The sequence below is a fragment of the Sparus aurata genome, chromosome 21 (assembly GCF_900880675.1).
Source record: "Sparus aurata chromosome 21, fSpaAur1.1, whole genome shotgun sequence".
NCBI lineage: Eukaryota > Metazoa > Chordata > Actinopteri > Spariformes > Sparidae > Sparus > Sparus aurata.
Genome location: NC_044207.1, coordinates 14,607,587 through 14,621,240, shown reverse-complemented (window position 1 = coordinate 14,621,240; position 13,654 = coordinate 14,607,587). Strand labels below are relative to the sequence as shown.

Here is a 13,654-nt window from a genome sequence, read left to right as displayed (position 1 = left end):
TAATGGTGGATGTAACAATATTTTCATGCGACAGAACTGTACATGTTTAGTTCTGATCAGTCAAGTCTTCTTTAGAAGTTTAAGTCAACAGCACCGAGATCCTCCCAGTGGCATTGGCAGGTAGTGGGACTGCAGCAGCAGTCTGTGGCAGTCTGCAGCAACCTGTGGCATGTCCATGGCATCTCTACTTGTTGTCTCTACACATTTTAATGTACAACTTTTGCACAATTTTTCTTTGTTTCGCACTTCTTAATATTATCTAAATATATATTAATATCTGTTCTATAGCATAAATGTGAATGTAACATATTGTACTATTTTTATTTTTATACACACACACACACACACCCGTTGATGATTTGTTTTAAAAAATCATTCAGAATGAACATAAAGTGGCTCCATACAGTTAAGAGAAATGCACCAAGATTATTGATCAGTCTGATTTTTAGGCAAGAGCATTATATTTGTCTTTGCTGTTAGGGTAGGCTCAGTGTCAATATAACAGAAGCACTTCGGTGCAGATAACAGAGTTGTAAAAGCATTAGCTGTGTTTACATGTCAGCCACTGATGTCTCACACAGTCTCCAAAAAACAAGTGTCAAACAGCAAGTAACCCTTTGGTCTTGGTTTAATCCACCTTTAAATATGATCAATCAATCAAACATGGCTGTCACCCCCTTTGCTTTTGTCCCACCATTATAAAAGAAATCAGAAATCTAGATGTGTCAACAGTAAAGAAATATATATATAGACATATTTCTAGGGGGTCGTCTCATTGTGTCCAAAAAACAACAGCAAAGTGCAGATTTAATATAATTTTAGTGTCAAAGAAAAGATTATTTTATTTTTCACTTACTTTCTCCACTTCAGGTGTTTCATATCCCACATTTCTGTTTCTACACACAATTTCCAACTAAAAGAAATAATTCAGCTAACACAAAACATTTGATATTATCAAAGCTCAAACATATTCTTTACACTTGCTAGTTACATTTGCAAGTTTCACCTACTATCTAAATTAAAGGCACATGTAAACATAGGTCTCCTGTATTGTGGAGTAAATAATTTACCTTCTGTATTTTGTAAATGCATGCAGTGCACATTCACTATCATGGAAGCGAAGACGAAGCTAAATCATCTTTGGTTTGTGTAGATACATTTCCTTGAATGCTGAATAAAATGTTTAGTATCTTAAGGCTCATTCTTTCCAGGACAGGAAGTAGAGCTTTCCCTGCACGTCACCACAGACCAGCTCGGTGGGTGTTTTAGGGTTCACCTCCAAATTCACGAGAGGTCCTTCACACACAAACATTCCCACCTGGAGGAAGAGATAGAGAACAGAAGGTGACAGTCATTGAAAGACATTTAAAAACAATTTACATAATTTAAAAAAATTAAGGTGACGGAATGAATCAGTAAGAGTGCTGCAGAAGAAGAGAAGGGAACCATTAGAAAGCACTATGAACAAGCATATAGTGACACGTAAAGTTTCCTTTTGCTTGAAGAATATATTACAAAATATAATCAATGTACATTTTAATAGCACAATGGTACTATACACTGATATGCATTCAAAAATATATTTACTAACATTTATTTTGCATATTACTAAATGATATATTTTTGTCAGGATGTGTTTAATCTTTTTTAAAATATATGAAAAATGTCAATAACCAATATATTTTGTCAATATATAGAGAATATGTAATCTGATATTTTTCATAATACATTGCAAATGTATTATAAAAGATATACAGTATTATAATACATATGAAGATGACATAGCATGTGTACAAACAAACTAAAATAAATAGGTTAAAAATAAACCATTAAATGCACAAACCATTACATTAAAAATAAATGTAGGCATTCATTAATGTACAAAATATGACATACATTGATATTTCTGTTTTAATTTGCTTGCTTGTATTTACTTGCCTTTGTATTAATCCACTTATTTATTCATGTTTCCATTTCATTTTATATTTATTTTATTCATTTCTAATTTCACTTATTTTCACATTTATTTTGTATTCTTTTCCCTTTGTATTTTGCAAGATAAAAAATAAATAAATAAGTTGAAACAAATAAAAACAACCAAGAATCTTAACTTATTAGATCTACATATAAGGAAAATGTATTTCTATTGCATAAGAAAACCTTCTTTCTTAAAAGGCAGCAGCCAGTTAGCTTAGCTTAGCATAAATACAGGCAATGGGGGAAACGGTTACCCTCCCTCTGTCCAAAGTTCATAAAATCCATCTACCAGCACCACTAAAAGCTCAATAATTAACACCTTATATCTCATCTGACTTTTAACTTTCTTAACTTTGGACAGAGCAGTTAAGTCACTGCTAAGACAACTGTCTGCTGGCTTCATATTCAGCAAATATCTTGTCATCTAACTATCCACCATGGAGCGAGTAAGTATGTTTCCCAAAATGTCAGACTGTTCTTTGAAGACTGTGATGTACCTGCTTCTTTGTCTTTCTGTCCCACAGCTTCACCGTCCTGTCGTAGGAGGCGGAGATGATGATGCTGTCAGTGAGTCTCAGCACACTGATCCTGTCACTGTGGGCCTGGGAAAAAACGTCATCATTAAAAAAACATAGTCACGAAGACATCACTAAATCCTGCACACTGGACCTTGATGTGAGAGTCTGAATGCTGGATTTCTTACTTTTTTTTTATTTTTTACTTTTTTATAAAAATATACATTCTTTCTCTTTTGTTCTCTTTCAGAGTGTCTGAGCTCTTACAGGTTTTCTGTTGCTCCATGTCGAAGGCTCCGGAGGCTGAATGAACCACATGTTGCCCTTTATGTCTCCACACACGACAAAATCTGAAAGAACATACAAGACATTGGATAATAAACAACACAAATCAAAACGGTAGCAGTAGCTCAAGTAGACAATGCTTGAAGAAAGAGTAGTAACGAACAGTTTTAGTTTTGTTTTTTTGTACCTTCTTTCACCATTACAGCTGATATCATGCTCCCTTTCTTCTCCTCCTCATCGGTCTCCAGGTTCAACCTACTGAAAGCTGAACTGATGTGGTTTTTGGGGCCCATGCCAAACTGAGGGAGGAGCGGACACAGGCAACAATCACATTTACTGAAAACAAAGTATGTGGTGCACTTAACTTAAGGTTTGACTTCATTTTTCGCTAAAACGTTTCGACAGCTGAGACAAAAAGGAAATGTTCATTTAACAAACTGATGTCACATTATCTAAACTGGAACAATGATGATATTGTTTTCTATAAAACAGATTAGCCAAATAGTATTATTTAATTGACAATGAAACATTTTCGTTTCATTAAATACTTCCACTATTTTTTTTACTTTTAATATATGTTGTTTTACTAGATTATCATCATTTAGAAACTCACAATGAAGCCAATGTGAACTTGTCCCTCTGATTCGCCCACCAGCCACATGCTTTTCTCGTCGTTACGGATGATACCCAAAACTCGGACATCATCCTCCCAACTGCAATACAGGCAAAAAGAAAAATCCCCAATGCGAAAGGAGACGAAACCCAGCAGCACCTTATCATATCTAAGAAATTCGTTTTCTCCACAGTCAAAAAACCCTAATCATCATCAACTGATCATGTATGTAGTTACGATGTGACTCTGTTGTTCCACGCGTCGTCGTCATTGTCAGATGAGACGCTGAATATTCGTCCTATGCGTGACACACCAATCAGGACTGAACAGTAGTTGAGGTGGATCAATGGTTTAGACACTTTGTACGTGTTGACCTTCACCAGGCTGCAAGCAACAGGAGGACAGAGCAGGACGGGTTAGTGTTGACAATCAAACTCATCCTAATTCATCTGCTGTCCCAACAGAAAAGGCGCTCTCAACTTCACATCTTATTGTATGTGTTCTTAAAGTCAAGACACGTACATCACAGTTTCCAAACATCAACAGTGAGCTGTTATAATACCCTTGAATGTTCCTTAAACTTTGGGATTGCATTGGGTTTCATTTTGGATCTTTGTTTAGGTTAGTGGGTTGATTACTGTAAGCAATGTTTATAAGAAAAGGGGAATCAATTCTTGCATTTTTGGATTAAAGACCTGAAAATCTAACTTCTTAAATTATATTTTAACTGAATGAGACTATACAGTTTTGTTTTTCTGTTTTTCATTTGTCTTTACCTTTAATAAAAATGTTTTAGTTATATCTAATTATACTTATATGTATTACATATTCATACATTTGGGTACGTGTGGAAATGTATATATGGTACTTTATTTTTTTTATTATCAATATTATCATTTTGTAAATTATCATTACTGTTTTGTAGCTACACTGACAGCTCAGAGTGGTTGAGAGGGAGTGGGAGTGAGATGTTACAAACCTATCTTAGAAATATTGATGAAAACTAAATTTAGGTAAATGGGGCACTCTAAGAGATAATGTATTGATTTTAAAATATTATCTGGATAATGTGCACTTCTCAATTCACAGTTTATCACTGCTTTCAATTAACTGCAATCTTAAGGTCGGAAAACAAAAAATACATTTTGTCATCTACATATTTCTTTACTATTTTTTTAAATTTAATACAAAGAAAAAGGCAGTGACTGAATAATGTTTAGTGGAGACCTATAATTTTTTTCCTCTTCACCATGTTATCTTTGTTCTTGTACAGTTAAAACATCTTGAAAGATAAAAAGATCGAAGTCCACACCAACAGAAGCTCCTCTCTCCAACAGAAAACACTGCTCCAAAACGCAACGTCAAAGCAGTACTGCCTTTATTTCTGTGACTTTATGACATCACACTATGTCACCATGTCAAATATTTGCATAATTTCTGCCTATCAGCTAGTTTGGCATGTAGGAATCAATTTAACACAGCTGCTGTTGTTGTTGGGGTCAGGCATGTGTGTGCTGACAAATCATAGGAGAGTGGGTACTCAGCATGCGGCTCTTAAAGAGACGGGAGCTAAAATAGAGTGTTTCAGACAAAGGGGGAATACAGAGCTGCAGCACTAGATAGTTTTGAAAAACTAATGTGTTTTTTTGAGCATTAAGGCATGCAAATCTATTCTAGTAATAACCCAAAATTAAATTATGAACCTAAAATGAGCATTACATGTCTCATCTCAAGAAATAAAATAACAAAAAAGGAGGTTGGTGCAGCTGAACATATAGTAGTGTGACTGTTTTGCTGCTGTTTACCTGGCGGAGCCGGGTTGTTTATTCCACACCAGCTTCCACACATCAACAACAGGTTTAATGTAGGCGACAGCAAAGTGGTTGTCAGGCATGGAGCAGATTGCTGTGATGGCCCTGTCTGAAGTCTGACACACACACACACACACACACACACACACACACACACACACACACACACACACACACACACACACACACACACACACACACACACACACACACACACGTGACATGTGAAAACCTAACCAAAACATACATGTGTCCAGTGTACATCTGTTTATTTCTTGTGTACTGATGTATGTCTTCACCTGCTTCTGTCCAACCACGGCGTTGCGCCTCCATAATTTGAGCAAACCGGATTCATAACCGGCAAGAAGCAGATCATCTCCGGGAGAGAAGCAGAGAGCTGTGACTGAGCCTCTCTGTGTTGGAGATCCCTCTGGAAAGACAGAACACACAGATGAAGCATCATGTGACTTCTGCGAAGAGTACCGTAATATATACAGAAAAGAGTGTTTTCAAATTATGAGGATGACCTGGAACATTATGACTTGATTAATGAAAGATTGACAAGATTATTCTGTAGACATGAACAAACTCTGACAGGTTGGTTGGGATGTTAAAAAGGAGACATTTGGGTAATGTGTTCCTTCATCTCTTGAAAGATGCTGGAATTCAACAACAGTCAAAAACAAGACAGTAAAACACAGATGACTTTGTTTTAAAGATGCATATGCAGCATGATCAGTTGTATATTTGTATATCCATAAAGTGTAAGGCATAAAATATATATTTATGGCAATATATAAAGGCAGAGTATCAAGTATTACGTTCTGTCCAACACCAGGATCGCAACGAGCGGTCTTCAGAAATAGTGTAGAAATCTGGGAACCTTCCAAGGCAAGAAACTGCGGATACTGCACCGCTGTGACCCTGGAAGGTCATGCTGTGCTCCACCTGAACGTAAAGACACAGGAAAACAGAGAAAAAAAATGACAGTATCCACTCTGTTATTATGTTCAAAAACCATGAGGAAGTCATTATTGCTCTGCATCCAGACTAAAAAACAACTAGAGATGAGATCAAATAAACAAACTAAAATGCATAAACTTTGATTCTCACTGACAGACCTGTAGCGGTTTCCAGAGCTGCACTATACCATCGTCAGACGCAGTAAAAACAGACATCTCTTCTGGGTTGACTTCTGTGGTAAAAAACAAAACAAAAAAAAACTCAGCCTTGGATTCTTATCATATTGTAGAGTAAGAATTTAAAAGGGAGATGCAGTTTCAAATACTGAAAGTATGCTTGTACTCATTTTCTAGAAAGCTTACCTGTATTTGGCAGGAGGGAGCAGTGATGGATACGCTGCTTGTGTGCAGCAAGGTGGGAGATTTCAACACCTGTTTTCCAGGTCCAAACGTGGAGCTCTCCTTCTGCACAGCCAGCGATCACATACTGACCCTGCACAAAGAAACACCAAGTCAATACAAAATCTCAATATTCACGAAACATGAAGCTCATTTTCTTCACCAATACATTAAATGCATAAAAGTTTTTCTGGAGAGAAGGAAACACCACATTCTGTATTTTCTCTGACAGATGCCTAATTTGCTCACCACACTGCAGACAGATGTAAGAGGGCTCCTCCAGGAGATTTCTTTAAGACATTCGCCTGCCTGCAGATCCCATAAACAGAGCCTCCCATCGTTTGAAGAGCTTATCTGGAAGAGAACAGGAAAGCTGATAAGGATCCCTTAACATAGTATAGTAGTATGACTAGCAGTTACTTTTCTTTACAACACTGATAGAAATGAAAATTTACCACACAGTCTGGAGTCCAAACACAGCAGGTGATCCAGTCTCTGTGAGAGTGGGGGAGCGACTTGGAGAGAGCAGGAGGAGACGCAGTAACATCCCACACCATCAGGGCCTGAAACAAAGACAGCTGTTGGTGCTGCGCTACACTGAACAATCACAGACTCATATCTATAGTATCGATTAGGGTACCCACTTCTATTCATGCCCATGTTGAGGCATTTTTTAATTTCCAGGGTAGAGGCACTTGGGGTTTAGTTACTCTAAACATCCCTACAGCAATTATTTTGTATTAATACAGTCAGTGTTCGCATCAAAAACAAAATCCTGATATTCTTACTTAACTGCAGCTCAAATATATTGTACCTGATCTTTCCCCCCAGACAGCAGCTGTCCACCATCGGGGCTGAAAGCCAGACAGGTGACTCCTCCAGTGTGGCCCCTCAGAACTGCATGAGGGTCCATACAGGGGTCTTCAGCCAGATTGCTGAGCAGCCACAGACAAATGGTGCAGTCATCTAATTCAATGGGAAACACAGAGAATAATAATACAGTAATCAGCAGAAAATGTCTGTTCCTTAAAAGCACCTTCTACCTGAAACATATGTCATGGTGCTTTCTATACATATATATGGACATTTCTCTAAAACTTACCTGAAGCTGAGGCCAGGTATGTGGAGTTTTGCGCTAATGCCAGGACGACGCCTGATTGGGCATTAAATAATCCCCACTCATCCAGACCTCCCAGCATCCCCTCCTCTCCTTCTTTTCTCTTCCACACCCTCACACGCTTGTCACTTCCTGCAGTCAGCAGCAGCTCAGGTTCCTTCTTCTCCGCGTCCAGAACGACCCACAGCATGCACAGAACGGACACGTCAAGATGTTTGGGGGCCCAAATCTTCTCAGCTACAATTACAAAAAAGATATATTCTCAGTATCTTGAGGCCCATTGTCAGGTCAATTTGTCTGCTCCAGTCTTATTCATATATACACAGCATACATGTGAAGCATTTTTTTTCCCCATTTATTCGGATACTATACATAAAAGTGCTGCTTGTACTCCATCATGTGTCTGATTAGCTTGTTTGTCTTCAGTAGAATAGATTGTACTTTTTATTGCATTTGGATTTTTTATCTTCAAGAGCCCTGAAGAGTAGAGACAAATTTCTGTGCTTCTTATGGGGATCCATAAATAAACATAAACAGTTATAGTCTGTTTACAAGATCTACTTTGTGATTTTACAATACCTGTTAATACTCATATAGGGTGGAGGAGAGTTAGGAAAGGAATAAGAGGAGATAACATGAAGTACATTAAGTATATGCTCTTGCATCAGGCAGGTTATCTATGTACGTTAATGTTTGGTATCTTTGTTATTCTATACAATCTTCATTAACATTTCAGGGCTTTGTTACAATTGTACTGGTTTCATTTCGCAAAACTATTAAGGAGCATCTCTTTGCTTTGTATTTGTGGATTGATATTATGAATATATCATCTTTTAATTTAGCGTCTAGGTGGGACAAGAGCTCCATCAATGTTCTCTCGGAAGATGTGTTAGTTTGTCTTTTGTTTTTTTCCATTGTTGTTGCAGTATGTTTATGTTGTCTGCTGTGAGCTATTTCACTTGAGTAACTTTTGTAATTCAGCACAATCAAAGTCTACATCTATATCATCTCTTTTAGCTCCTTCAAGATCTTTGGTAAAACCCTTGTAGGGCTGGGCAATATAAAGATATCATACCAGACCAGCTTACCAGACTGCTCTACTTCTTTTAATACTTCTATTTTCCCACTTGGTCATTATATCCACATTACTGATGATTATTTATCAGAAGAAGATGTACCTCTTTTGACCCCCTGTGGGAGACATTCGATCCACGTCACTTCTTCCCTTGTTTGCTCCCCTGCGGTAAAAGAAAAAAATATTTTTTTCATCAAATCAGGACAGAAAACTCCACAAAGATGCAGCCCTGTGTACTCGGGGAACGAACAGAGAGGCTGTTGATGTTTGGTTTGACAATCTTACCTGAGTGATTCGATCACAAGTGGACAGCGTCAATTCACACCTGACATTAACTGTGTCTTGCTTAAGTGACCTAATGCCTAAATAAACATCTACATCACTGAAACAAATGGATACATGTTTAATACAAAGAAAAAGAATATGAAGCCATTCTGTCTGATTTTTCTTGTAGGCATTACTTGCATATCTGTATTTGTTCCATCAGATGGCGCCTTCCGGTGATTCAATCGAGTACTGTGTACTTTCTTTTTTTTTTGACATTCCTAGCACATAAACACACCCGTGTCAAGACTGAAGACTTTGAAGCCGTCCCCATGGTATCCAACAGCAGCATACTGTCCATTAACAGCCACACACAGAGCAGCAGGCCTAGAGGATACAGACTTCCGTTTCTTCTTCGGAGGCTCAAACTCGTACTAAAAGATCAAATGACAAAATTCAGTGCCAAATGACAAAAAAAATATAAACTTATGTCTGGTCTTTGTTGTTGAAGCTCTAACTGGTCTAACTGTATGTTTACACACAGACGATAGCCTAGCTTAAAAATTATGAAGATGAGCTCAGCAACATGAAGTTAACCCTAAAACATAAGATGGATGAGGAGCTTACTTCATCATTTATTAATGCAGCGTCTGCACGCCCAAGTCCCCCTGACCAGAGCTGGACCTGTTTAAAAGAAAGACAAGAAGACACGGAGAGTTTGGTTCATTTCAAAATCAGTGACAAGAAGTTTCAACCAACACTAAAACAGTCCAGAGGGTAAACAGGGTGAACAGTACTAAAGGTAAGAGTAAAAGCACACATTTTCTATTTATGGGTGAACTGTCCCTTTAAGTTTGTCTTGGTTAATCAGAAATACTTGATTTATGTATGTACATGCAGCGACGACTCACCATGTGATCAGAGCCAGCACTCAGCAGCATGCTTCCTTCACACAGGAAGGTGAGGGCCTCTGTGGCTCCGGTGTGAGCCTGGAAACATCCCACACAGGTGGAGGTGGGCACTGACCACACCCTGACCTCTCCAGACATGGAGCCAGAGCAGAGCATGGAGGAGGAGGAGAAGGAGAGACTGCGCACTGAGGACTGGTGACCGGACAGCGACTGAGGGAACAGAGAGAAGAAAGAGGGTAATTGTGTTTTAAAATAAACAGCAACAATGGTGATCACCTACCCGCAAGATTGTAGTATGTTTATAATTTTATCTTTTCTCTCTTGCTCTCATGTGCCCAATTACATCCTATTGAGAAGGCCTAAGGCTTTGCTCATCTTGAGTTGATGTACTATAAGGTAATGGCTGAGAGGTAATTTTCTGAAATTAGCCTTTCTGTACACTACTTGCAAAGCTGCTCTTGGTTACTGAGTTGTTGACTTTATTAAAGCAACATTGTGTAACTTTTTTTTGCCTTAAAATAGCTTCAGAATCATTTTGATGGTAAGGTGTCATGTAATAAGGTGAATGTTGTCTCTGTCTCAGCCACTCCGCCCCCATCACTTGTTTCTGCACAGTGTAACTTATACATTCCTTAAGATACAAGTTTTCAACACGTTACATAATTATGATGTAATGAGTTCTGTTTATAGGTAGTACCTACATTACATTTGACAAACTGTTACAGACCTGGGATTTGATTTTATGACAGCGGTGTTGCACTCAGAACCTGCAGGGGGCACCAAATTGCCCAACATGAAATTGGCATTTCTTGCGATTTGGTGCCCCCCACAGTTTCTGTGTGTAACACTACTGTTGTAAATACAAACACTGTATCATCAAAATGATGCTGAAGCTGTTATTTTAAGGTAAAAAAAGTTATGTAATGTTGCTCTTGGCCACAGTCAAGTTGCCAGACACAACTCATCTCTGTTCAGGAAACCTGAGAGAAAGACATTTTTAAGTGTCTGTGTTCAGAACTTAGTCGTTTTGTACCTTCTTACTGAATCTGTTTGGTCTAAAGTTTAGTTTCTCTCTAGTGTCCCTGTTCGTACTTTGAGACATCTGCTATATTTTGCTGTTTCACCATGCTTGCTCTCAGCTTGAAAGAACTCCTGCTAAGTTACTGCCAGTGAAATCCCAATATTTCCTGATTTTGCAGCTCCGTAATAGAAGCTTTTTTCATAGCTGAATAACAGAGGATTTTTGTTGTGAATAATATTTTTTTTTCTATGGCTTTATTACATAAGCGTCAACAGGAAGAGAGACAGCAGATAACAAGCAGCAAAGGGCCACAGGTTGGACTTGAACTCTAGGCTACTATGGCGAGGTCATAGCCTCTGTACATGGGGGCGCTTGCTCTACCAACTGAGCAACCGGGGCTCGCTTTGTGAGGAATCTATGGGTAATGAAACATGTTTGTCACTGAATTAGTGGAGCTTTTGTAAGATGCTTTTCTTCCACAGTACTGTGGAGGGAAGAAGTATGTCCAACCGCTCCTTCCAAGCGGGCAGCCCTGGTGAAATGGAAAGGCAAATCCCAGTTGTGCTGGCCTGACATGCTGAGTCGAACTGAGTCGAAAAGAGCCAGCATGTGTGTACGCAAAAAAACCCACATGACTTTCTTTGGCCTCCCCTCACAATAACTCACCGCTTGAGTTTTATTCTGGAGCCAGTTCCATATGATCACATTTCCATTCCAGCAACCAGCAGCCAGCAGGCGATCCTCGGGGTCAAAGGTTACACAGTTCATAGGGCCAGAGCCGGGCAGGGATGCTACCTCATGACCTTTAGTTGAAGACCACACCTGATAGATGAAAAACATTCAGTCAGCATGATTAAGGAAGATTATCGTTGACTGTTTAAGGGATTTGTAAAAAGTTGTGTCTAGTCTTCCCTGTACCACATAAAATAAAGAATAAAAAATAAAAATTAAAGGGTATTTAAAAATCACAGTAAATTTAGAAACGCAAACACCAGAAAAAGGAACTGATTTTCTAATGCGATTTGTTTAAGACTAACTTTAAGCATGGAGTCCAGAGACACAGTTGCAAGGTGCTTCATGTCTTCAGTGGTGTCGCTTGCTGTTATTGCGTAAGTGTGGGCTTTAATAAGAGCAGACCTGCAGGGAACACAAATCAGTTAACTCAAACATCATTAGCCTGTGCTGTATCTCAAGAATGGTTAGTTCAGCCTGAGGTGTATTTAACCTGCAGCCACTCTCGATGTCCCAAAACTCTACTCGTCCATCAAAGGAGGTGGTAGCAAGACGTCCATCCTTCAGAAAGACGGAGCTTGAAATGCCGTCACAGCTGCTCACCAGCGATTTCACTTCCTGTTCACATCCATGAGAGAGTGATGTGAGACTTTTTTTCTCAGCACGTTTGAAAACTGGACAGTAATTATTCTCAAAAAAAAAAAACAAGACACATTCAAAATTTGTGTGTTCACATGCTTGACAATACATTTCTGAAAAAAACAGAAACCATGAATACAAACTACCCAGTTAATGTACAAGGTCTTAAAATTAATGACAGGATGAGGGGACATTTATACTGGAAAATACTTTCATACCTGTCCGGTCTTTGTGTTAAAGAAATGCAGTGTTCCCTGACTGGTGCCAACCACCATCTGCTCTTCATCTGAGCTCAAAACCAAACAGGTCGGTGCAGAGGAGAAGGTCGACACAAGCTTCCTGTAATGAAACACACAAGACCATCAACACATATTAAACTAAAACCCTCAATAAAAAGTGGATTTTGGGAACATTTCTGCACAGTTCTTCTAACAACCCGACAGACATGATTCTCACCTGAGCCCTCGAAGTTTCTCCTCATAGTCATTGTTCAGCCACTCAACTACTCGGACTCCACCTTTTCCTATCAGGCCTTGTGCCCAAGTGTGAGCAGAGGTCTCAGGAGGCTCGTTGAGGGCTTGCTGAATGCAAAGAGCCGGCCAGGATGAGAGCAGGAAGGAGTGGTGCTGCAGGAAACTCCAGCACTCCAGCAGTTTTAGACGACCCTCGAAGCCATCATCTGAGAACACAAAGATCATTTTTTATGAAGAAGGAATTCAACACAGATGAAAGAAAATTGTAAGTGATGTGTTTTTAAGCACTTACATGACTGCACACACTTGCTTTTGTCATCTACAGGAAAGGCAAAATATCACAGGACACAAACATTAGGATTTTGGGTTTAACCATCATTCATCAGCAAATGCACACAACACAATGTGAAGGATTAAAGGGAAGAACTGTCAACAAAGCAGCCCAACTGTCACAAGTTGTCACCACATTTGTCATACAGCATTGTCATTCACACTCACCACAGGAGCTGTAGATCTCAAGGAGGTGGTGTAGGAGGCCGTGGCGCACATTAGCGTACAGGAAGTAATAGCTGGCGAGCAGAGAATAAAGTGCCTCCAGTTGGCCACTTTGAATCTGAAAAAAGCAAAAAGGAAAGAGCTCAAATCTACAAGAGATATTAAGAGTAACTGTGGGAAGATTTCTTTGCACAAAATCCTTCTGCACAAAAGTGCTGATTAAGCATAATTCACAGCCAATACAGAGCTTCGACAAACAGTTTCATAAAAACAATAAACAAACAGAATATGTTTGATACAAACAGAAAATGTAACTGATCATAGGTCATGGTTGTCACCAGGTCATGATTTGTGGAAATAGTTAT

At 38.9% G+C, this 13,654-nt stretch overlaps 1 protein-coding gene across 2 annotated transcripts in view; it reads right to left on the bottom strand.

The window, feature by feature from the left end:
- Positions 1–610: 610 nt before the first annotated feature.
- tep1 (telomerase-associated protein 1) overlaps positions 611–13,654 on the bottom strand; it is a 28,368-nt gene continuing 15,324 nt past the window's right edge. Inside the window, exons 32-57 of one of the 2 annotated variants that reach the window (XM_030403531.1) lie at positions 13,293–13,407; positions 13,087–13,113; positions 12,778–13,000; positions 12,540–12,660; positions 12,176–12,300; positions 11,988–12,087; positions 11,617–11,772; positions 9,930–10,139; positions 9,646–9,702; positions 9,317–9,452; positions 8,858–8,917; positions 7,665–7,916; positions 7,377–7,528; positions 7,018–7,125; positions 6,812–6,916; positions 6,527–6,656; positions 6,323–6,396; positions 6,023–6,149; positions 5,501–5,631; positions 5,196–5,317; positions 3,628–3,774; positions 3,391–3,490; positions 2,965–3,076; positions 2,760–2,842; positions 2,475–2,579; positions 611–1,318 (exon numbers count right to left, since the gene is read on the bottom strand). In XM_030403531.1, coding sequence (XP_030259391.1) covers positions 1,199–1,318; positions 2,475–2,579; positions 2,760–2,842; positions 2,965–3,076; positions 3,391–3,490; positions 3,628–3,774; positions 5,196–5,317; positions 5,501–5,631; positions 6,023–6,149; positions 6,323–6,396; positions 6,527–6,656; positions 6,812–6,916; positions 7,018–7,125; positions 7,377–7,528; positions 7,665–7,916; positions 8,858–8,917; positions 9,317–9,452; positions 9,646–9,702; positions 9,930–10,139; positions 11,617–11,772; positions 11,988–12,087; positions 12,176–12,300; positions 12,540–12,660; positions 12,778–13,000; positions 13,087–13,113; positions 13,293–13,407 — 3,198 coding nt within the window. In that variant the 3' untranslated portion in view covers positions 611–1,198. The remainder of the gene's footprint in view (positions 1,319–2,474; positions 2,580–2,759; positions 2,843–2,964; positions 3,077–3,390; positions 3,491–3,627; positions 3,775–5,195; positions 5,318–5,500; positions 5,632–6,022; positions 6,150–6,322; positions 6,397–6,526; positions 6,657–6,811; positions 6,917–7,017; positions 7,126–7,376; positions 7,529–7,664; positions 7,917–8,857; positions 8,918–9,316; positions 9,453–9,645; positions 9,703–9,929; positions 10,140–11,616; positions 11,773–11,987; positions 12,088–12,175; positions 12,301–12,539; positions 12,661–12,777; positions 13,001–13,086; positions 13,114–13,292; positions 13,408–13,654) is intronic. The other variant, XM_030403532.1, reaches the window with a different exon arrangement.